Below are 25,425 nucleotides of genomic sequence, written 5' to 3'. Positions count from 1 at the left end.
AGATATACTTTACTCATGCAGTCTTTAGTGCCACTCATACAGCTAATCTGCACGTTTTCTTGATAAATTCTCTCCAAAATAAGGCAGATTTTGTTTAACAATGAGCTCAGTATAGGCTATTTGTAAATCTTTTTTTAGAATCTGTGACTTCAACAAAGTCACAAAACTCCATTTGGCTTGCCAGACAACACTTCATTACAATGTCATTGTATTACCTTATTGTCATAATCCTTTGACTTAACAGGGCTTTTTGACTTAAAATCCAGTTTTGCCCTAAGTAAGAAGCAAACTGCAGTCTTTGGCACTTTTCCCAAAGCTCACAATCCTGTTGCTGTAAACATGTGCACCTAACAGGGCATCCCAGTGAGCGCAGTTAAGATTTTGAGAAGAACTGCAGTTCAATTACTGATGATCAACTCCAAAAGGGAGAAAGCAAGCAGAGGGACATCAGCCCATAAACTGACTGTGAAGATTCTCTTAGGAATCATGTATTTAAGCCTTCACCAAAACATTCTTGTTCCATCTACAGAGGAATACGTAGCAATCTATACCTTAGAAGAAATATTATATACACACACCAATATTTATACATAATAGCTTTTTAAATGTGCTACCTAAATTGTATTTTGTTTTACGTATGTATGCATGTGCACACATGCAGGCATGTTTTTAAAAAGGTAAGTTGTCCTTACAAAGCTTCCTACCACGAGTGCAATCCAGGAAAGCTCAAGCTCACAGCTAATATCCATAAACTATGACAAACACATTCATTAGCCCAAAGCTTGCACGACCAGTTAATCTTAATAGTAATAATATAACTTGGTTCAAAGTAGAACTAGGTTCACATCAAACAAAACACCTTTGCTGTGTCTCACTTGTCTTACCACTCTAACCCTCCCTTTTAATATAAACAGTTTTGTTCTTAAAGGCCTGCCGTGCTAAACCTGAAAGCATTTCTCTAAGAGCCCCTTCCCAATGTTTTCTTCCAAGGTGACACACCTCCAACACGCTTCACAACCAGATTTCCAAGACAGAGTACAATATCCTGCATGCCTATATAATATTCAGTGAATAAATATATTTTTCCCTGTGTAAGTACATGGACTGAGGGATAATGGAAAACAGACCAGGAACCCTTTTTTGGGAGACTACGTTCTAACAGATTTTTAAACTTGATTATCAGCTGTGGAACAGTAATTTTTTTTTTCAGCATTAAACTGAAAATCTCTTTGCTACAGGAAAAGGCTACTTAGAAATGAACTCACACTTTGTCACAAATTTAGCAGCTCATAGTTGTTTTCCAGCTAATTATAGATTCACGAGTTGAGTCTCCCTGATGTGACTTCATGTTGTAATTTCAAGTTCAGTCTGCATGATGAGTCACTCCTACTCTAGAAAGGATAAACACTAAGCCATATATGTTCCTTAGAGTCCAGGGAGGGGGGCAGGGGGAAGGAAAAAAGGTTAGAAATCAGGTAAGAGCTCAACTGCAATTGGTCCTTTACGTCACAGTGACTGAAATTTCCATGACCCTAATTTTAAGTTTTTGGGAAGTATAACTAACTGTTTTATTTACGCACATTTAGAGAAGAGTATAAATGCCACACAAGACCCATTAAAAATATAGAATTTATTTCTCTTTACATTCAGACAGCAATATATTGCAGATTTGAACATGACACATATTGTATCATAGGTGACTTATGGATCCTATGTTTATAGTTGTGATAGCTATTGCTAGCCCAGTTCAACACAAAATGTGTTTCTGGAGTGGCTCTCTTGAGATCTTTAAGCAGCAATTTTTGCAAAAGGGTAGTCTTTAAAACCCACTTCATAAAAATTCATCTGTCATAGCCTATGTTATCCAGCTGCTTACTGTATCTTACCTTTATAGCTCCAGATCTCAAGAATGCAATTTTGACAGTAGCAGTGGACAGGGAGATTGCGGACTTGCCCCTTATCTTCCCTCAGGTAGCAGTTCTCAATAAAGGCAATACCATGTTATAAGGCCACCAAATTCCTCGTGGTCCGTGAACTGTGACTTTGGCAGGGCAGCTCCTTTCCCATTCTTTAGGGTCTGCAGCTCTTGCTTCCCTTCCCCCCTTGCACATCCAGGTGCAAGCTAACCGAAAGAGTCAATCTTACAGTTCTGACAACATCCTAAAACATGTTATTTAAGTCATCTACAACTAAAAGTCTGTGAGCAACAGGAAAAAAGACAAAATTTTGTTATGTTTAAAGCTTCAAAGTACCACGAACAAGAGGTATCTTCACACCAGTGTCCTGACAACATCTGTTCAGTGTACTTCCCTTCAACCTTACAAACTCAGGAAAAAATGTGGTGCTTTTTTCCTTTTGTCTCTTAACTCTCCACACATTCAGCTAAAGAATACCAGGAGCTGCAGTGCATCATCACATGAAGATTGGGAGGGGCAGGGGAGTGGGAAGAGTGAAAAGGGAGAGATAGAGACACTGCCCTTGGCAGGCTCTGCACCAGCCATACAGAGAATATGCATACACGTGATGAGGGATTTTGTTGCTCCAGTTTTAAAAAAAAAAAAAACCACCAAAAACCCCAAAAAAACACCACCACAAATTAAAAACATTCCTGCTAAGGCTGGTTGTGCAAAATTAGTTTTCAAGAACAACCATTCAGTCTGACTCTGTTCCTGTAGACAGACTTCCTATTGATCCATTTCTCACTAGCATCTTGCTGTAGTTTTTCTGCTGTTCTTCTTTGAAAGTATCTTTGACTTTCGCTCTTTTCAGACCTCCATCCCTGGAACAAAGCAAGAGAGGAAAGTAACCCATCATGATTGTTACCACTATTGTTATCAAACTATGTATTATGTTAGTGATCTTAGTCAAGTCTAGAGTCTTAACCTAAAAGATTATTAAGAAGGCTTTCTTCAGAACTTCTAGAACATCCAAGTTTAAGCATGTTTATTAAAACCTTTACCTTAGGCCATAACGCTTATGCAGTCCAAATTTTGAGTTTAGCCTGTTAAAGCAGGCTAGTCATGTTGCTAACAGGTTGCACCTACCATAGAAGTCTTTGCCAACCTGGGATGCTATTTCCCTAGACTGTAGAGGCAATCTTGTGCAACACCATAGTTGTCTCTTGCCTTATATCATTCAGAGGGCCAGCTGGGCCTCATAGTTGAATCCGTTTGCCCGTTCTCTTCATCAGAATCTTGCTCTCCAGTTTGTTTCATACAGTCCTATGAAATCTAGGCATTATGCTGCTACTTACTGAGGTGGGACACGAGAAAGTTGGAGCAGAAAGCCTCAAACCCCATGTTTTATTTTTTGTTGTTCATCAGTTTTGCCAAGTAACTTCATTTCTGCTCCTTAATCTCAGCATGAGTCTCAACATGAAAACAACTGTGAAGGGGCCCTCTTCAAAAGCATCAAGCCGTTAGGTGAAACTCACTGCATGAGAGCTACATGCTCCAAAGACTTCATGCATCTTTTTTATTTTTAGTTTCACATACACGTATGTGCATGTGAAGTTACTCCCTCATTTTCTCCCGAGTAGAATAAAGTTATGTTGAATGTTATTTGTCACAAAGCTAAGGGAGGAAGCACCTCTCAATCAAACTAACAACAGATAGTCCGTGAAGTCTAACAAGGATGGCATCACTCACCAGGGAAGTTCAGTCAGTCCTCCTTGGAGAGCAATGACTGACCTCACTCTGTTGGCAAACTGAACAGCATCTTCGCCTTCCTTCAAGGGTCATAAATTCAACATAATCAAAGCAGAGAGAAGCAAATTGAAACAGACTTCCACAACACTTTTCATCTGCTGCCTCATCAAATTAGTTCACTGCCAAACAATCCATCCCTTATCATGCCAACACAATCTGATGTTCCAATGTGATAATAATTTAACTCATTTTTCCCCTGAAGTGTTGAAATTAGAGGAAAATTTTGCTCCAACAGGATGGAACATTAACAGCATTGCTACTGTGAATAGCAGTATATTTACCGCTATCCTTTGCATATTTGATGCACTGCTGATGGTACCAAGCTGCATTAGGAAAAGCTAAGTCCAATCATACATCGGTCAACATTAACAGAAGTTCAGTATAAAACTCTGATTTGGAGACACGGGGTGGGTAGGGGTTTGGGGGAAAAAGAGTAAAAAGAGGCACTTGCAGACACAGCCAGGTTCTTAAATAGTTATCAGTCAACCAGATGCTAGATTACCTTTCTAACCATTGGTGGCATGTACCACACATCACAAACAATGGCCCAGCTGGTCATTATTCGCAGCAGATAGCTCACAATGTTGTATTTGCTGCTGTTCCAGAACGCATCTCCAAACTGAGGATCATACTGTAAAGGGATCACAAAAAACAAATAATAAAACCCCTTCCCCACAGATGATCACAGCCTGTCTCAGATCTGAGGTGGATGCTTTCAGTCATATGCCAGAGTTCAGAGAAAATTCACAACTGACATGTTTGCTTAGAATGAGGCTTTAGAAAAATTAGCCTGTGCTTATTAGTGCTGCTTGTGATTACATGACAGAACCAGCAGCAGATGTCACCCATTTGCCTAAACAGCCAAAAGAGCTAAGTCTGCTGCAAGCTGCATGCTTCTCTTCCCTTCAGCACTGGGAAGGACTAGCTGGACCTCCCTTCCTTCCAGCTTTCCAGAGGAAGAAGCTGACCCCACCAGGTCCTACCAGCCAGGCTCCATAGGCTGAAGGACTTCACTTTCTCATTTCAGCCGCTTACACTCCAGGAGTCATCTACAGCACGTAGCGAATTGCCAGAGCTACTGTGCTTTCATTAGGAGCTGTACTGAGACAGCTTTCTACCACCCTGACAAAAACAGATCCCAAACTTTGAAATTCAGCAGCCAGCTATTTCCACTTACTTTGATTGCAACAGGATAGATTGTCCCTCCTATTTCAAAGCTCCCCTTCTTGAACATCATCACAGATGTATTGTTTATGCAGGTGCCTGTCCAGAAGAGAAACTGAAGTCATTACTTCACACAGCCTACCACATTTCAGCAGCAACACATCAACATACAGATCTTACACTCACTGAGGAGCAAATGCAGGCCCTTTATGGGTAATTTAAGCATCTCTCCCCGATTGCTTTCACTCTTTGTCTTGTGACTGACTCCCTGAATGAAGCCAGGGTATGTGCGAGACAAAGCACAAGGCTGAGGTTAGATCTGTAGGACAGTGAATTGATATTCACAGGGCACAAGAAAATCTTCCCATTCTTCTGCCTACAGCTTCTGCCAGGAGACCCAACAGCCAGGGACAGTATTGTGTTGTCTTCGTGTAATCTAATATTAAAGATGAAAAATAGGAATGCCCTAATTAAATCTAAGCCAGAGGTTAAGACACATTTGAGCACCAGAAGCCATGAAAAGAGAACAGGGATGACATCTACACTGAATGGAGATAAGGAGCAGTTCAGCTTCTTACCTTCTGGAAAAATTAAGATCGGGAGCTTGCTCTTATCCACCACATGTTCCCTGAGTCTGTGGAAGCAGAAGGAAAGCTTACAAAATAGCTCCTTTCCACTCTTCATTCCCCAGGCAGGTGCATTAAAAATATCGTTACATATAACACATTTGTTTGAAACCAAAGCCTTTTATGGACACTAATTTGTACTTGCCTTTCTGTTTCTGACAAATCTGAAGCTTTGTGCAAGCCATCCCTTAGGCCCCTGGTGCATTACACTGAGGCAACGTCCTGTTTTCTTTCCTTCATATTATTTTATTAATGACTGTCAAGGAAGCCAATAAATGTATGCATTAAGTCAGTCCAATTAACTCTCATCAACTCAACCTGCAAGAAATTGCCTACATAAGAAAAAAAAGTCTTGTGCCGTGGCCCATCCAGGCTCTGCTTACTTAACAGCAGATTTCTTAAAAAGAGGACTCCTAAACGCCTACAGCTCACACTACTTGAACAGCGCTTGGATGACTTGACAAAGCTGTCCCACTGCACAGAGGCCAATGAGGTGGTGAAGAAGTTAACCTGTCAAAATTAACCTAAAAGTTCTTTAGAAATTCTTTCTAAATTTTATCACTGTAACAGTGTTCATGGGTATGCCTTTGGTGACATTCTGCAGAAAACTGCCTTTGTAAGCAGCTCAGTTTTTTAACTAGACACATTTTTGCCCCTCACCCAAACAAGCAAAGCTTGTTATTTCTAGTGGCTCACAATTTCGAATGAAGTCAAGACAGTTCGTGTCACAGAAAACTCATTTTTTCATCAGTATTTCTCTTTAGCAGAAAATCCCAGAATTTGAAGTATCTTCACATCCTTTCAAAATGTGTATCTGAATTCATCAGCCATTAGTTATTATGATGATGGCTACCCAAATGAAATGTTTTGTGACAGTCTGCTGCAATCCAGACCTTACCAGAACCTTCTGTCTGAACCGTTTCACCCTGTATAAACTTTTCAAGCCTTCCTTGGTGACCTGGGAACCAGACATTTTGATCAGTCTACTGTACCAAAGCCCACACAAGCAAGCACATTTGGGTCATTCTGAATGATCCAGTTTGCTGCATACCACCCCTCCGACTCACACCAAGAACTGCTGTTGAGCCACTACTATACTGATTGCTTCCAACTCCTACCTACATCTACCTATTTGCAATACCCCACATTATTCCAGCCTACAGTAACGTGGAATTACAGATAACTCATATCCCTGTGATTAGCATTTATAAGCAGCAGTCATCATTTGGAATAAGACAACTAGATACGGCTCCTGCTAAAAGATGATGCTTTCACAAGTCGGCCTTTTGCCCTCTCAAGATCCCAAGGTTCTAAGCTCCCTGTTTCCCATTGCAACCTCATCAGCTTCTTGGGCTTCTGTCTTTCCAAAGCTTTAATTCCTCATCTGGGTCTTTGATTGTTCAATGACTCATCGGGGATTACATACCGGGGCATGGCCTCTCAGGCACTAGTAGGTACTGGAGTTACACTAGCACTGCAATTCCCCGCTCCAACCCACACCTCACCTTTTTGTCACTAGATGGCGGTCTTTGATTTCCGAGCGTTCAAACCAGACGTGAGGACAGGCCTTGACTGTGGCTCTCTGAATAACTCCCATCAGTCCACCATGAACCTGGCCAACCTGCAAGCCCAATAAGGCACATCAGCATACGAGACACCTGAAAAGCAAAACTTCCTCTTCTGCATACCCCCTCAAAAAAACCCAAACACACTGGAGACTGCAAACCAGGATTGGGCAGTGCCCACAAAAACTATTAAAATGCATTCACTTGAAAGGATCTAGACGCATGCATGGAAGTGTACCTCAAGTATTTCACCAGATGAAGAGCCATTGACACTGCCAGGACAGCTAACTTGTAGACCAACTTCAACACAATTTATACTTTTCCCCACTGACTAGTGCTCAAGTTAACATATCTACTGTGAAAGTTAAGTACTGAACTCCACAACCAATACCCCGCAATCTTCCCCTTTCCTGGCCTCTCTCCCTCTGCTGTGGTCATCATGGATCTCCTCATACCATTGCATAGCATCCATCATTTGTCAAAATGACCGCATCTATCGGTGATGTGTGGTTGGCAACACAAATTCCTCCTTTCTGAGGTTTGTTTTCCCTGTAATTACATAATTTTTTGTTAGACTACTAGTGCACTAAGCACCACATTACATACACAACAGTTCCATAAAGCTGCCAGGTGAGTCAGGAAAGAGCTGCCCCATTTCAAATGGGATACTCACACACACAGAAGTATACACACACTTTTGCTATCATAACATCAGCTCACTCACTTGTTATGGTAATGGATAGTACCAGACAGAGCTCTGACAAGGATGCGGGAGCACGTGAGGTGGACCACTTCACTCAGATAGTTTTTCACACTGAAAGAAATCACAGGCATATGGAGGATTCTGGAAAGCAGCTAGACACACATGCAATATTCTCCAGCCTACTCAACACAACTCAGGGCTGAAATTTTCCTGGTACTCTGGAGCAGAGGGATATTCCTAGCTCTACCACGCACTTGCTACAGCAGCTCAGCCAAGACACGTCATACTCTTGGTCTCACTTACCTAGGCAATGCTGTTATCTCCTCACTGCGTATTTTTTATCCCAGCACCGTTATCTTCCCTACAACACTCCCTTTGAGTCTCTCATGACAGCAAGAGGAGCCCATCAGAAACCACCAACCTCAGTGCCAAGCGTGCCAAGAAGCCAACCTCAGCCCAAGTTCAAAATGCCACTAAAAGCAAGGCCACAAGTTTGTGGGTGGAATGGACTATCAGTAGTCTATCACATGTAAAATCTCTCCAGTCCTAATCTTGAGCTGTTTGCACTGATGCAACTTGGCAAGTTCGTCCCTCAAACACAGTACCTACCTGCTGTTTGGCAGCTGTCCTACTATGGTTGTCCCCACAATCATTGAGGTAATCCCAATGGCAGCAAGGGTAAAGCTACAGACAAAATAGACATTAAATCAAAATAAGTAGTTTTGCTCATTTTAATATCACTTTCCCCTTTAAAATGGAAAGGGATTGCAGGAATTCAATTATTCCTCAGATACTTGACATACCCAGTTCTCTAACTCAGTAATTCCCTGACACATTGCTCAAAATCATGGTCTGGCAAAGGCAGCAGATTCAGATACCCCAATGCATGTATTGTCAGGGAGTTTTAGAGCTCGCCCAAACTTACACTTATGTTGCAAATACACGACTTAGGGGAAGCATTCACAGAAAAGATGACCACTAGCCCTAATCTACTCTCCACAGTAAATGGCAACATAAAAATGTTCTGAATGGCTTCTTAACCATTCAAAGGAGAGTTTAAGCCAGTTCATCTTCTGTATCTGCTAATGCTGCTTTTGGGTTAAAAAAGCTGAGATGATGTTTCCCAAGAAAACACACATTTACGTGTTCCCAGACTGACAAAATCCCTCAGCACCCATGAGCTTACCGTAGGGGCAGCAGGAAGCAGTATCGCACTATAACCCCAATGACCCACACAACAGTCAGCCTCAGGCTGATGTAGTGGAAGTTGACATTAGTCCTTGTGAGGAGATTCCAGGAGACCAGCTCTTCGGAAGAAAACCTTTGGGTAACTTCATCTTCCACAATGGCCTCAAACCCTTTTCTGCAGAAGTAGAATATGTCAGAGAATTCGAAGTCCACTTGATGCAGACGTGCAATTTCTTTCTCCATAGGCGTTTCATCTCTTTCAATGATACCTTGGGAAGGAGAAGGTAACCGTATGAGGAAATAATTCTACACAGTAACAGTCATCCTCCAAATCACTTGCCGCTCTGCATTACTCAAGGAGACAAATTTACTGACAGAGCCCCTCCTACGATAGCAAGATCAGATGGGTAGTTGAACACAGCATACTCTTCAGTAGGCCAGTTCTAGCTCTCCTTCCTCACATAAACACCTTGAGCAGCAAATATATCAAGTTCTGTTGCCTACTGAAGGTAAAGCAAGAAGGCAAACCCTTTCCCACCATCTGACAAGCCCTCAACTCGGCAACTTTATCCAACACCATCTTATGCTTCCAGAGGAAATCAAGTGAGACCTTGGCCTTTCCATTCCCTTCTCCTGGTGCTCTGTGTATTTAAGCACATTCAGCCTCCTCCATGGAGGCTTCCCTGTTCCCTAGGCCTGTCTCTTGTCAGACATTCTGGCATCCCACAGCCACATTCAGCTGAGACGTGCTCTACTGCTATCTGCCAAAGCCCCAGACCACAACAGCTACCCGACATCTGTGCACGGATCAGCTTTGAACAAAATGCACCTCCCTCCCTTCACAGCACAAGTCTTTTCTATAAGCACAGAGAGGACAACACTTATTTTAGTTTAAATCAAAGAAAAACCCTCCAAAAAACGAATGTCAAAAAGTTGTGCCTAAAGGTGCCTTGATATAATTTAGTTCAGCACTAACAGTTGTGTTTCAGTTGAACTCTGCCCACATAATGCCCAGCAATAGAAAAGAAACCTGGAGAGTTCAGAATTGCAGTACAAATAGCAAGTATTCCTACACCTCCCCCTTTTTTGTTTTTTATACTTATGGTCTGATAAGACCCAATTTCTCACCACAGCTTTCAAAGGCAACGACAAATTGTGTAAGCTAAATATAAAGATCAAGTAGCTGGCCTTCTGGTAAGCAAGTCTGGCTCCAGAAATTGATGACTGAAGAAATCAAGAGTAACATTTAACCAGAACAACCATCCCCTGAGACACTCAACTAGGATTACAGAGGTCCAAGTTCAGGTTGCCACTCTGTCAGACACCCTCTGACAAATTGCATAATCTCTGTGCTTCCATGTTGAGATAAAAAATGGGAAAGGAGGAAGCACCCAACTGTTTTAAGCTACTAGGCACTTTCCCACAAATATGCATCCCACGTGGAAATCTGCATCCCAAGGAAGTCTTGCCAGCAGAAAAACTCTGTGAATATATTTGCTGTGCAAATCACACACAACATTTAAATTACAAGTGGCATGCAAAATCTTTGTATTGCACTGTAGCATACATACGGGATAAAACAAGAAGCTCCAGGATACAAATCCCACAGGTCACCGAGGTAAACACTAAAGAACAATGTGCAAGAGATGCCACACTGCAACAAAACCTATTAGCACCTTCAGCTCTGAACTCAGCAGCCACAACTTGCAATTCCACCAGTGGACGATCTCAGTGCATTGTCCTATCACTAGCCTATAAATATGAATTGTTAATATGGCACACCCAAACACCCACATGCCCTTCAGGATCTAAATTAAACAAACATACAACACATCAAACATTTAGCAGGATGGACTATACTTGTGTTATATTTTAAATCCAAACCAGAGCTCTAGTTTGTGGTTCATTTTTTCTCTCAGTCACCCCCTTAAACCTCTAAGCTGTGAAACATCCAGGACTGTAGGCGAGTCAGCCCAATCTGTCTGCTCCGTGCTGCTGTTGGGGTGGGAGGCAAGTCGTAGCCAAGAAACTGGCCAGGGGAACTCTCCAGCACCCGTCACACAAGTACCACTTCTCTCCAGTTCCCAGGAGAACTGGGAATGCTTCCTCCTTATCCAGTCCCCAGTTCAGCATCAGCCAAGCAGTTGGCTCTCCTGGCTCCTACTTCTTGGCTGAAACCAGCCCAGGGTTCAAGTTTAACACACTGCTGGCACAGCTGAGATAGCACAGCCTGTGCTGTCATCATCACACAACACCCCCATGCACAAGCTGTCTTGCAGCCTTGGGACAAGCTACCCCAAGCCAAGATTCTCAGCAGCACCTGAAGATATTATGAACAGAATTAAACACATGCTGCTCAGATGATGTATTTAGCCTTCTTTTAATCAGAAGTAACATCTAATGGCCTTTAATCCCTTGGCCATGGGCAGAGCTGAGTTTGCCAAAGACAGCTAAAAGGCAGCATTGTGCACAAGTACAGCAAACACCCCTCTCAACCAAAAAAGCCATAGCCGCTGCTTTACTCAGTGTCACAGCACAAGCCCCAAGCCTTCAAGCTCACATAGTCAGCTAATTATATCAGGCTCAAATTTGACACTACTTACAGTCACATTATTTGCATAAGCTTTTCTTTTAGTGGATGTCACTTCCAAAACTCTGAATTAACAGCATTTTTGTGTTTTTTAAACCCACCAACTTGAAGAGGACTGCCTTTCGACACAGCCAACACCCACACTAACAGCTGAGAGCTGATTATTCAGCTGCAATGAGATAGACTAACCTCCAAGTATCTGCTCAGCCAAGAGCTACCACTGGGCCCGGCACATAAACACACTGCCCTCTAACACAGAGGGACCTTGAAGTGACAGCACCAGGTAATTCCCCACACAGCAACTACACCAGCCAACATTTTTCTTGGGACTATTCCTTATCATACCACCAACGCAGGGGCACTGGCTGCCATTTCTGCCAACAGATGTGAAATACACTGGATTTGGTACTGCAGAGAAAGGTGGTGTCACCTCAGTCATGCTCCCTCTTGTCTTTCATATTGAGGGACACTGGATTTTAAGGTCTTTGGGGGGGACCATTTTTGCTCTGCCTGGGAACAGGAAAACTTGCCCTTGCACATGCATCTGCAATGCTCCCTCCCATCCTGACACACCTCCTAGTGTGGACTGGATGGTCAGGAAAGATGGAAAAGGTGTTACACATTCCCCTTCAGCACTTAACACACATGCGTACACACACATAGACGCTTACCTTTACCCTGTTTTAATCAGCTACTCCATAATGCATTATCACCGGGAATTTCTCCTCCCTCAGTAAATATTGTGTAATGCAACTGGGCCTCTCCATCTGCTCATGTTCTGTCACCTCAGGGGATGCCAACTTATATACTGCACTGTTAGACCTACACCTGCCCTGGCCCTCAAGTACTTTCATCAACATACAGGAACCCAGACTCCTAATCACAGGTCTGTTAGTCCTATGCTTAAAAAGCTCCCAAGAGCAATATACAGAGCACAGCTTGGCACTACAGACTCCACATCTCCCCTGCTCCCCATACCTTCTCAAGTAGGGAATAGTTAGACTCCAGCTTACTGCAGTAAGAGCTGCCTACAGTGGGGAAAGGTTTTAATTTTAATTTCAAATATAAAAAGGACATTAAAAAGTGTGCTTCAGGCCACCATTGCAATCATGTATCCCCATCCATAAGACTACTTGAACATAGCCTGCATGCAATCATCTATATGAATTACCTCAGGCCATTTTTACTATCACTAATACTCCAGACAGTGGAGTGCACTCAGATTAGTCCAGGTTCTGAACTACAGCACGTATTAGCACTATACATCCCTCAGTCACACATACAGAGGGAATAGGTACTTGTAGTTTTATGGAAAGATAGCTCATAGAACATGATCTACTAGCTGGGTCCTCTCTTCCTTTACCTTTCTTTTCTAGAGAAGAAAAAGCTACATGCCAGAATGATCAGATGTCTAGGAAGACAAGAGCTCCTACTGTGTGGCTAGAGCAGCACAGCTGAATCTCTTGCCCTCTCACTGACCCCGACATGATGGGACACTATCACCCATACAGGAAGAAAAAGAGTGTCTTGCTGATACAACCTGTGAAACAGATAGCAGGGCACTGTCATTATTTGGAAGGATCACTCACCTTGCCTTCTCCCCACCCCAAAAAACCCCACAACTTTCAGGACACTGGTGAGTGATACAGGACATACTTTTTCTCAGCCACTTTAAAGTCAGCAATTAAATCACAAATAAAAATAAATCACAAATTTTAACCTGTTTTAAGAACTGCTGTGCAGTACCTCCAATTTATTATTACAGGTGCTAACTGACAATTGGATCTGCTACCATCAGAGCCTGTTTCATGCCTGGCCTGCAAATAGTACAATACCAGTGTTTACAGTATTGATAATGATACTCCTTTGGAGAGGAAACGCACACAACCAGTTCAGCAGTTCAGTCCCCTTTACTGTATCATGTTCGCATGAGCTAATTCATAGAATCAAGTAACAATTGACTTGGTCTACTAACTGGCAAGCTGGTCTTGTTTCCAGCTATGCTGCCTAATGAGGGAGCACACAGAAAATGCTGACACTGCTGTCAAACGCTGTCAAAAACAAGCAAATCAATAGCAATACCAAGGCAGTCAGGAACCAGGAGAAAACCAAGCACTGGCTGCAATGCCTTGTTCAGCCTTCTCCTATTTCCTGGACAAACTCAGACTACTCTCACTGTGCTTACAGCTCCAAAGTCTTACAGCCAACTCTGACCTAGTACAGCCTACCATGACACATGCGCAGTATGGGTTAAGATATAGTAAAAGAACTAATTTCAAAATTAGGCTAAAGGAAGAAATTAAGCAACTCTTCAGCTGTCTTTCTACAGATAACGAGTGTAAGAAGTTTGTCTGGCAAACACTGAGATAACTCCAGGGGGCAAAAAGTGAATAGCAGCAGACTGAAAAAAGGGAACAAGTATAACACCACACACTTCCATCCAGCAGTCCTACAACAGAAAAAGTACTCAGCTTGGGAAAGAAAAGTGCTGTCCACTAAACACTCACATCTCCTCAGAGATTATTAAGTGTACTCTGATGCTTAGTTAGGACTGAGATAGTTGGCCAGCAGCCCTGCAAGCAGTAACCTAAAGACAGATTTCAAGACAAAAATCAAGCTCATATTGTAACTCGAAAGTTTCCCTCAACTGAGGACAGTCTCCATCTTAAGCTCAACTTTGTTTTGTTAAACTTAATGTTATTTCATACCCTTCATTTCCTCATCCCCTGATTTTTCAACCATTCAGCACAAGCCAGTAAAAGAAGCATTTCATTCTGCAGAAACAGTTCTTGTGCCAGTAGCATTGCAAAACAGTTAGATGTAACAGCTTGTAACCACCCCACCTCTTCTCCAGTTCTTTCATGCACACATCTAACTTCTCCATTTGAAAAGGACTCAGTTCTTCTACTTTAGAACATTAGTCTTATCAATTTGACTTTACCCCGAGCTCTCACCATTAGCAGTAGGAGTCTTTAGCATCTGTGGCTGTGGCTTTTTGACACCTTTTTCTATCCGTATAGTGGCCCACTGTTGAAGAGAAAGAAAACATTAATTTCACAAATGTAGTATTCACTTAAGAAAAAAGTCACCTAAAAAGCAACAGTTAATCAAAGACAGGTTGTGATATTCAAAGAGTATCATCACCAGGTAATCATCACCCATCTTCCTCAGATATGTCCACAAATCCATACACAGTTCCTCTGAAGAAACACTGCCTCAGTGTATTTAATAATCAAAAAAACCACTCCGTGCTAGTCAGTACTTCCCAAGTCTGCTTGCCAGTCTTCAGAGAGCCAACTCGGTGCTTCACAGATGTTTCAGTTCCAGTTCAGATACACAGCTGCCAAGAGCGTGATAGGCCTCCATCAGCCTTGCTACTTGCACACCAGCCACCGAGTCGTGGCTGCATGGGAAGCTCGGGGAGCTGAGCTAGACAACAGCCCCTGAGCTAGACAACACATGGTCACAGAGCCAATACACACATCAGAACTCCGCTTGTCTTCTTTCAGAGTAGTTTCACCATACTGAAGCAAAAAAAAGTCCTAACTGGGTTAAGTCAAACTGAGGCCTGCACACAGCTAACTCTGCTAAAAACCAAAACAGCATTTACAGTCATGGGAAGTCTCATTTAAGTTCAGTCTCAGTCCAAAGAGAACTGCACACAGGATTTTTCCAAGCTGAAAAAAACTGAAATTTCCCTTGACTCTGCAACTGCTCATTTCTTGGCATTTTAGAGCTCTGAGCAGCAGAGAAACAGGCCAAATCATCGGCTCTAGTGTACAGCTGCAGAGAGCCTATTCCCCTGTCCTTGGGAAGAGCTGCCAGTTCACTGGGGTTAACCTGCTCTTTTCTAGTGGATGGGCTGGAAGAATGAGATTGAAATAGGTGATAAAGTAAGTTCTGCTCCCCAACTAGTGTCAAAGGTTCCCAGCAGCTCTGCTCCCTGCAAACCCCCATGGCAGAACCACATGGGTGTCAGACTTCCTCTCATTTTCAGCCCTGATAGTGATGGAGGACAAGAGAAATATATTTAGACAAATAATTAGACAATTATTGTGAACCAGGTGTTTACGTAAATCATTACTCTGTCATGTATATGTAGATAATTTGTGTTACATTTATATTCTGTCATGTGTTTGATAAAGAGCAGATGTTTGTGCATACCAATTAATCCTGACCCTCTAAAGATAAAGAACCCTGACCTTCTGAAGATAGAAGACACAGGAACTATAAAAACAGTTTGTTGTAAGGTGGATAATGAGACGGTCTGATAAGTGTAAAGGACCTTCAAGCTGTCAGCAATATATTCAAAGATCAGCGAAACCTGGCGCCAACTAGGTGAAAGGGGACGAGGAAGACTATCAGCCTTCACCGGAACGACCCCGGCCCAGAATTATTTGGAAGATCTGCGCAGACGCAACTAATTAGCAACTAATTAGCATGAGGAGCGAGGATAGGCATGGTTAGATAATGAATATGTATAGGCATTATTAGAATATTCATTACTCAATTGTATAAATGAGATGTAACTTTTGTTGTGGGCATGCACGATAGGTGGAGAGATCCCCCGTGCATCCAGCGCGCTGCAAATAAAGAATATACTACTTGGACAAATTCGTGAATCAATAGGGCTGGAGCCAGTTTAACCTGTTCTCGGGCAAAAAGGCTTTCTTGACCTTCAGCTGACTCAGTTTCACACCGTGTTTTTAAATAGCCCTTCTACCTCTGACGTCAGGCTTCATTTTTACTGGGTTAACAATTACAACCCCTTTGCCACCCCAAAGCCTGCCCATGATGACAGAGTAGCCCTTCTGGCTTGGATTCTTCCTTTCCCCACGTGGCAGCTTTGTGAAGGAATGGAAAGCTCAGCCAAAGAGGACTGACTTTGTGACTCCCCGTTATGCTTATTAATTCCTCCCCACGAGACTTAATCCTATTTCTAGGAATACTGTTATAATAGGCATTTCCAAGACAGACAGGTGACCTGGCAGAAACGAGCTCATATCAAAAGATCAGGATAATATCCTGTTCAAACCTTAACAACTTACTCTCCAGTCCTTAAGCAGTATCAAAGGCATACTTTGTTTTAACAGCATACAGATGGTCCTCGCTGGTCTGCACAGAAAGGACCCAGACCAATGCTAAACCATGCAGTTCCCACCTCTCCCCTCCAACAGAGCTGTTGGGGCATTTGGGGATGCAGTTCCCTTTTGACAGGTCAGTATCCTGACTCATGACATTACCTCCACCACATAACTTCCCAGGAACAGCCAGGACTGCTTACTATATCAGGTCTCACTGAATCACAACCTAGCCTGCCAATATATTAACTTGTTTTCTCAGTTCTACTGCTGTCAAGACAATAGCTGTTCCAGGAACTAATTTTACCTGTAGGAGTAACTCAGTACTTTACGGCTACACATCATCCTTGGCAGTGTCATGGCCATAGAAGTTTTGGGAAATACCAAAACAAAACATTGTTCAAGGAAGAAACTATTCACAATACCTCCATTTCTACACTTCTTCTACTAAATGCATTTGGGGGTATAGGCAGACCAGCAAATACATTGACGCAATCATTCTCTGACCAGACTTGAACCACTGTATTCAACGAATTAAAATATCCGTAAGCAAGTAAGTCACTTATTACATAGAGTAAGAATATACTTGGCTAATGGTCTCAGCCATACACACTAGCTGAGAAAATAAGTTTTCATCTTCCAAATCCTCTCAAACAGGTAATCAAAACCTAGCACTGCCACCTTTTGCTTTGCAAAACCTGGGAGAAGAGTTTCTGTTTAGTGCTCAGAAAGAGCACGCAACAGTCCCTTCACAATGCTCTTGCTACAGAAATCCTGCAGTTACAAGTTCATGCTAGACAGTGTCAAAACATTTGAGCCTCAGCACAAGCCATGAGGACACAGGCTATTGAGACATGCCTTTGTAACGCTCAAAAACTTGTAACATCATACTGTACTGCAGTATCTTTTGACACTTTGCTATGCAAAGGAGGCAGTGGACCCTTCCCAAAGCAGACAGAAATTTCACGGTCATATAACCCAAGTAAGTTTCTACTGCTTAGATGCATTTATCTACCCTATTCAGAAAAGTACATTCCTGCTTCCAAAGTAGTCTGACCTTTGGTCCACAGGTTCATCTAAGTCCAGAAAGCTACAGTACCTCACCTGGGAGATGGTGGGGACAGGGACAAAGAGGAAGACTGGAGAAGGTAGTTCCCTTTGCCCTCTACCCAAGCCTTCGCAAGAGATGGGAGCACCGCCACAAGCTTTGACACCAGCATGGCACCTTGTACAAAGGTTGCACAGAGCACTCCAGGGGACAGCTGACTTGTGCTCCACAAGTCAATAGTTGAGGCAGTTTTACTTTTGATGCCAGATCTCCCACGGGATTTAAGCATGCTTCATAAAACTAGCAAGGAGGAGACCAGCTCCCTCCCTTGCTCCCCTCTTGGCCAGGAGCCTTTGGGCATTCATAAGGGCCCATGTCTACCAGGTGCTACAGCAAACTAGTTTTAAGTCCTCTATGTCAGCTTTCTTCATCCTTCAATCCATATTACCAAAAACTAGGCACGTTCCAGCAACCAAGCAGCAAGACATTTTTACTTAACTTTACTTAATCTAATCCTTCCACCTATTCTCAGGCACCTGAAATAAAGGCACTATGAAAGCCAAAATTTGAACTTTGATCAAGTGAAAAGTTTGCTTATACGCAGTTTGGAAAACAGAAGAGACACCACATGCAGCAATATGAGCAATTTCCCTTCCTTCCTACTAGCTAGGGATTTGCACCATCCATCACTGTTTCAGCTGGTTCCTATGCTAAAGAACAGCTTTATGCTACAAAGTCATCACAATGTAAGCTGATCCATCCCACAGAGGGGAAAATAATGTTTGTGTATTAGAGATCAAAAAGCATGAAACAATTATAAGCCATAGCCTCCATTCTACTTGGGAGATGAGCAAAAAGCAGACTGGCAGGTCTTTTGAATTTATCACTTACCAGTAACATTGGACACAAATCTAAGTGCCTTCTCCCAGCTTGCAAGCTGGTGCTGAGCAGGCAGTCTTGAGTACCCTGGTGCAGACCTAAGTCTTTAGCAGGGATTCCTGAAGCAATTTTGGGGAGTAAGTATAAAACACCAGGCTCCTGAACAGATTAAAAGTAGTTCTGCAGCTGGGGCTACCCACTGAACTAACACATGAAGTTAGAAAGCAGCATGACCACAGAAACTACACAACCACCACCACAGGTCTGATTTTGAAATTTTGGTATTCCAGCTGTTCAGGACAAAGTAGCTTGGATGCTTTAATCACACAAGGCACAGTCTGAAGATACCACACTTCATTAGGCAAGAAAAACATTATCAACCTTTCCCTGAGAAGGTTTCCCTCCTCATCCTCATAGGAAAGGCTTCTAACTTATCAGCACCTTAAAAAAACCAAACATACAGCAAGCCAACAGCCTATACAAAATGGCCAAAAGATCAATTTCACTTATGCATCATTAAGCAATTCCCACATATACAGGACCTATGCAGTATTTGAGAAAGATCCAGTTAGACCTCAGAGGCAAGACTCACACATTATTTACAAGAGATGTCAAAAAAACTCATGTCCAGATAAGACAGTTGCCAGAGAGGCAACTATCTCATCTCCAAAGCCAAGCTTGACGTGTTGTTTCATGAAAGCACATCTAGAGATACTTCGTTAGGATCAATCACAAGTCAAGTCATTAGGAACACTTCAGGGACTGTTTCCCTAACAGACGGAGCCTTGCCTTTCACCCCGTTTATCACCTTCGTATCACCTCTGGCTTAATAGCAATGCCTGATGATTATTCAGAAGGGAGAATTACTGACAATGACTGAAGTGTGCAGTCATAAGGAGTTAGATCACTGGTACACCCCTATTTATAGGCACTGCCAGGTCATGTTCAGAGCAAAAGTTTATATGCTAGTTTAGGTGAACGCTCCTCCTTGGAAGCTCTCCAAACCTCAGTAACGAAGATTTCATAGCACCTTCATAGCAAGTCCTTCCTGGTGGACAGGTATCCAAAGAACAAAGGGTCCAGCTTTACAGGAAAACACCAAGGGCATCAGCAACAGAAATACCAAGCAGCTTCTTTTACACCAGCTTCAAACTGTTACTGTAAGGTAAACTCTGAATACAACTGCTGTTACTTTAACAGCATTTGCTTATCAACAGTATCAGAAATCCCAGTGTTCAACATGCTGTGAAATTGACAGCAGTTTCAGATCAGAGTTGTTGACCAGAAAGATGCTGCATTAATTAGTGATGCAACCCCAGCAGAGGGTAACACACAGCTCTGCCAGCCTTACTATGTGCAAGAAGCCTTCATTATTGAATCTGTGGAAAACATGCATAATGGCCTTCATAGGACTGGGGTCTAGGTTAATACAGCCCAGGGATTTACTTCAAGATTATGCAGCAGATTTGCTAAAATACTATTCCGAAAGCCAGTCCAAGCCCTGTAAACAAGGGTGCATCATTCACATCAGGCACATCTCCAAGACATGCTTCTTGTTAACATCTGAGCTGGCAGCCTTCGGAGTTACTCTCTCACTTCAGAGCTCTGTTTCTCCTCTGCCCGGCAGTCCTTGCAGGATACCAATTACACAGAGGCCTTCATTGACACTGCGCAACGACATTAGTCAGCAAAGCTTGCTTCAGAGACCAGTGAGTTAAAGAGGAAACAGGCAAAAACCCACAATGATTCACCTATTTAAAAGCTTACACATTTTCCTTTTCCCTTCCCCACCCTTATACCCAGCACCACATGCAATCCTGATAGTGGTTCATGGGAAGAAACTGCAGCCTGGCATACTTGGGACAGAACATAACAGCCCATCCCACCTACCCTGCACAGCCACAACCTACAGTTTGACCACAGACACTGAAAGGTCCTTTTTCCCCCCCACAGGTATACTATTCTCAAGTTTAGGTCCATTCACATTGCCAGGGTCATCTGCAATGCAAGTACCTTTGGCTTCACCTCCTAGCTACTGAATAATGTTACACTCTTTAGCAAAAGCACATTCCCTGCAGGGCAGCATAATAAGCTATTAGAAATTGCTTCTGTTACAAGGGGCTGCTATTAAACCCAGATGGATCAGGACGTGAAAAACACCTAAGACTTCAAGCATCTGTCGTGCATTACAGCACAACCGGCAAAACCAACCACCCAAGAAATGCTTTCTCTGCTAACTGCAAGCCCCACAATCAAAGAGCCTCGAGAGATCGGGGCGGGGGGGGGGGGGGGGGGGGAAGGCGGTGCATTGAAGTGCTTGCAGCCATCAACAAACCATTAGCCCAAAATACACAATAAGATGATGTTAGTTTATAGCCGGGCTGTTTCTTAACACAAGTGTGACCTAATAACTTCACTTCCCTCAGGCTAGCTCGTTTCTTAGTATTTCACAAGTAACACACACCATACAGTTTAAAAATACAAGAAATGTTTTCCCATTAGAAAGAGCAAGCAGGGCAGTCTGTACAAGTGCTGCTCACAAGTCAACCCCACTGTCTCAGGGAGCTAGGCGCACCCTAAAGAAAACAGCAGACTGGAAAAAAAAAACCCAGACTATTGGAATTAGTTCATAACAAGGTAAGTTGCACCCTGTCAAGCAGAGATCATCACTCACGGGGCTCATCGCTACTGCCAAATATATAGGCATACAGTCTAAACTAGTCCTCCAGATTTTCTACAAACTGATAGAAACAGATTGCTCTGTAGTACTGGCTGCTCTATGTGCCTTAATGAAAGATAAATCACTTTCTGAAAGGCTGGATTTCTCCACTGCTTGGCAAGAGAGCTCAAATGGTATGCTTGCAGGTGCCTTATCAACCCCAACTCATAGTAGAGCTTATAAAAGAGGCAACGGACTAACATGAAAAATGAGACCAAGAGGTAAAGACACACTAAATTTAAAACTGGAAGCTATCTGACAATGTTTAAAAACAAAAAGGGAGAAATACTGCGCGCTGTGATGATCACAAGAGGCAGTGCCCAGCATTTCAGCTATAGGAAAGATTTCCGTGGCAAGCGATTTCACAAGCGTGACTAGCCCAGGCTAGCTCCTCATAGGAGCAAACAGCTGCTGGAGATGCCTTTGTAGCAGTAATCCAACATTTTTTAAAAAATGCTAATGTGCCAGAGATACTTCTGTTAACACTGAAAGGGAAGCCACAGGCAGAAGAAAGTGAGCAGTTTCCTAAAAGTTTGCTTAGTTTGGTAAGGCAATTCAGAAGCAAGTTAATGTATTTTAAGGAATACCTACGTGATGGGGAAAGCAGGTTTTCTAATAGCAAGTAGTCTGCCTGCTGTACTGCATTCCTCTGGTATTAGTACAGCTGGTCATGCTTTTCTGCTCTTTTTCCCCTTATCACATAGGAAAAAAAAAAATATACTTATATAATATATACTCCACATAAAGCTGGTTGTCCCTAGTGCAGTACTTAAGGGTCAAATGCAACCCACAACACAACCCAGCAGAAGCACATCCTCAACACTGCTACCCGTACATACTGCATTTCAGTTAGAAGCATGTGCCTTGCTGAGGCAGCCCAGCATAGAGAAAAAGCTATTGTGCATGAACTGATCTCCATTGTCAGTAATGTCAGATAGTCAAAGTACAAGAACACTTTGTTCTTAAAAGGAGCTTTTCCCCTCCCTTTTCTTGGACCATGCTTGCAGGACTGGGAACAAGCTTCTGCCCCCCTGAAACAAGTGGGAACACATTTGTTTTTACTGGCAGGAAAAAATTCAAGCACAAGTCCAGTATCATCCTCAACTCGCTCCATACTACAGCCTAGATGACAACTGAACACCAGACTCATTTTTATATGCCTTGTTTCATCTGACATGACAGTGGACCAGCAGACGTGCCACAGCAAACTGTAGACTCTCCATCTACCTAGTCCTGGACTATGGTGCCCACGTTAACAAATTTGGGCACTCACAACAGATTAGCTTTAATGAAGCACATTACCTGACAATATATGCTGTGTAGGAAACAAACCACATAGTCACAGTGTCCTCCCCTACGCGAACCTGTGGGATATAAACAGGCAAAGCCAGAGAGCAACTTGGTATTCAGCTGGGGTGCACAAACAGTCACCACTTTGGAGACAGTTCCTGTGATCTAGCCCATCAAGAGGTAACACAGGCATCAGCAGCAGTGTCACCCTGACTGAGCGCTCTGCAGGCCCAAGAGCCCATCCTCCTGCAAAGTGACAGGGGAGACAGCCTGGGAGATCCAGGGCTGGAAGACAAAGAGGAAGCTTAAGGAAGCCATTAAGTTAACCACTGTGCTGGAAAAGGTCTCAGCTATCAGAGACTGCACCATCCTATGACTCACATAGTGACAAAACAGACCACTGCTTCTCAGGAGAAAGCCTGCATACCCAATTCAACAGCCCAGGAAGTTTCAGGCATCCGAGCAACTGCACAAAGCTAGCAGCTATATATTTAACACTCTCCATTGTTAACATGGTTTTTGGCTGGGAAGTCAGGTGCGACAACATGTATCTTCAGGGGCTCTTGCAGGTGCTGCTTGGAACTGGCTGGCAGACTATCAGCCTGTCTCTGTCAGGCTGCTGACCAAGACAGACTTGTGAGCCAAGGAACAGGAGACATTTCACAACAAAACACTTTCAGGGATTCTCCCCATGCAGGTATTCTGATGAGGGCATGAAGAATTCACAGGCAAAGCAAGGCCAAGTTGAGATAAGTGGATTACCTAGGTGGACTGAGCTTCTTCACTCTCCTGCAGCAAGTCCAACTTACCAGACTCCTCTCAGAAGACTTCCCAATTTGTCATTGGCTTTTTTTTTAAGTATATTTAATATTTATATACCATATAATTATGTATTAATATCATATATTTTTAATATAATGAATGGCATGTAACTCCAGAAAGTATTTCATGCAAAAGTAATGGCAACTCTCACAATAAGTCATTATTTCCTCCCTTAGGCATCAGAAGAGCTCTTAGTCTTAGCCTAACAAGTCACCATCATCAACGTGCCGTCAGCTGCTTCTCTATACTTCTGCCCAAGACATTTTGAGTCACTTCTTGTCCCAACATTTGATGACACTAAAAAATAATTATTAATGATCTCAGAATAAAGAATGTAAATTGCGGTTAATCACAGGTGAAGGCAAGTCATCCAAACAAGACTATCTTACTAGGCCATCTGGATTGCTCCCTCAGGCCAGTGTGACCTTCACCTCTCCTCAGCTTCTGCTATCCAAAAATTTTTTTCCAGTAACAACTGCATCTTCTACTCTTAAGAGTTATCCTCATACCACTCAGAGCCCCAGAAAGTACTTCAAACAAGTTCATTCTCACCAAAAGCCTTAAAACATTTTAAGATGCATTTAACAGATGCCACTTTTATTAGCCAAGTACCAAGGATCTTGAAGGCACTGAAGTACATGAGCAAGGTTTGACTGAAAACCTCATAGAACAAGACAAAATTAGACAAGACCTACTTCCCATAATCACATACTGATGTATACTGAATTGCCACAGGCTGCGCATTGCATCATTTTACTTTTCCTCCTTACAACTGTTTTGTTCGTTTACGTTCCCCTCCTCCTTGGAAAAAGCATAATAAAGATTTAAACCAGATCATTTCCATCAGCCATTTTAAAATACTCTTCCTCACCACCACTATGAGCCTCAGAGGGAGCGTTTTCATACACATATGAACTATGTCCCGTCCAGAAAGCAGTTCCTTTGCAAGAAGCTCACTTTCACAGAGAATTTAGGGGAAGATGGCAACTGAGGTGCTGGACATGCTCAACTCAGATGGGAGTCCGTGTCTCTGAGCATCAGCACTCCTGGCACTTGCCGTCGCATACGCTGGGCATGCTGCCAGACATTTATACCCTCCTCCAAGAGCATGACCCCACATCATTTCTTTCAGGTGGGAAACAGCTGACACCAAGCAGAGACAACCGCACCCAGGACATGGTACAGCCTTAGGTAACAAGGTTTATTTCGCGTTCCTGCAGGTTCAAGGAGCACATACCAGAGTCTGCACAACCACTAAATTCATACGGATTTAGGTTTCTGCCTAAGGGCCTGAACTCCAAAACCACAAATGGACACAGATAATGCCAGACAGGACATAACCTAGCTCCTCTCCTCCACTGCCCTCACTCCCCAAGGCGGGTCGGAGTGACAGACGCTTCTCCAGGCTCCCCAGCCCTGGGCAGGGCCTCAGGGGCGGGAAAAGCCGTCCCCATCCTCACACCCGCCCGCGGGGCCTTCCCGGCCGCGCCGGGGGCCCGCGACCGCCCAGGGCACGGCTGGAGGCGGCGGCGGAGCAGTCACGCTTCCTCCGGCCGGTGGGAGCCGCGTCCGGCCGGTGGGGCCCGCCAGGCCTCCTCAGGACGAGGCACAAACGCGCCGGCGCCACTGGGAGAAAGGGCGCTGCCGGAGAGGAGCAGTCCGGGCCGGGGGAAGGGGGGACATGCCCGGCCCCCCCGGGGTGCCCCCCGCCTTACGCCGGCCCCGAGTAACACCTCTCCGGGGGCGCCATTTTGGAGTACCCCGAGGTGGCGGGACAGGCCCCGCGGGCCGCCCCCACCCCCCCGCGCGGTGCGGCCCGGCGCGTGAGGGAGGGCGCCGAGCTGAGGGGACGGCGGCCCCCGCCTACCTCCAGCGTCTTCACCAGGACCCACATGTAGGCCTCGGAGATGCCCAGCGAGACGCCCAGCGCCGAGGGCACCACGATGAGGGCGAGCACCAGCGCTAGCCACACCGCGCCCACCCGCACCGCTACCGACCCCACGTCCTCCATCGCGGGCAGCGCCCGACGACAACGCCGACGGC

The 25,425-nt window shown here is 43.8% G+C and overlaps 1 protein-coding gene across 1 annotated transcript; it reads right to left on the bottom strand.

Annotated features, from left to right (window-relative positions):
* Nucleotides 1-1,610: 1,610 nt before the first annotated feature.
* On the bottom strand, nt 1,611-25,425 carry LOC143159751 (glycerol-3-phosphate acyltransferase 3). Its single transcript, XM_076337068.1, has 12 exons — nt 25,250-25,425; nt 14,498-14,570; nt 8,952-9,222; nt 8,375-8,449; nt 7,787-7,876; nt 7,518-7,611; nt 7,003-7,118; nt 5,450-5,505; nt 4,885-4,970; nt 4,210-4,338; nt 3,648-3,727; nt 1,611-2,779 (listed from the first exon to the last, which is right to left on the bottom strand). The coding sequence occupies exons 1-12, from the start codon at nt 25,391-25,393 to the stop codon at nt 2,653-2,655; spliced, it is 1,341 nt and encodes a 446-aa protein (XP_076193183.1). The 5' UTR covers nt 25,394-25,425; the 3' UTR covers nt 1,611-2,652.

Source organism: Aptenodytes patagonicus, chromosome 4, assembly GCF_965638725.1.
Source record: "Aptenodytes patagonicus chromosome 4, bAptPat1.pri.cur, whole genome shotgun sequence".
NCBI classification, from domain to species: Eukaryota; Metazoa; Chordata; class Aves; order Sphenisciformes; family Spheniscidae; genus Aptenodytes; species Aptenodytes patagonicus.
This window is presented reverse-complemented; position numbering and strand designations above follow the sequence as displayed.

What these genes read in the sequence shown, in the direction of transcription:
- LOC143159751 (XM_076337068.1), bottom strand. Translation starts at nt 25,393, where the DNA reads ATGGAGGACGTGGGGTCGGTAGCGGTGCGGGTGGGCGCGGTGTGGCTA. An exon ending in CGCCATCTAGTGACAAAAAG is followed by an intron (nt 5,506 to 7,002) that starts GTGAGGTGTGGG and finishes CTGCTTCCACAG; the next exon opens with ACTCAGGGAACATGTGGTGG. An exon ending in GATCTTAATTTTTCCAGAAG is followed by an intron (nt 4,971 to 5,449) that starts GTAAGAAGCTGA and finishes TCTTCTGGACAG; the next exon opens with GCACCTGCATAAACAATACA.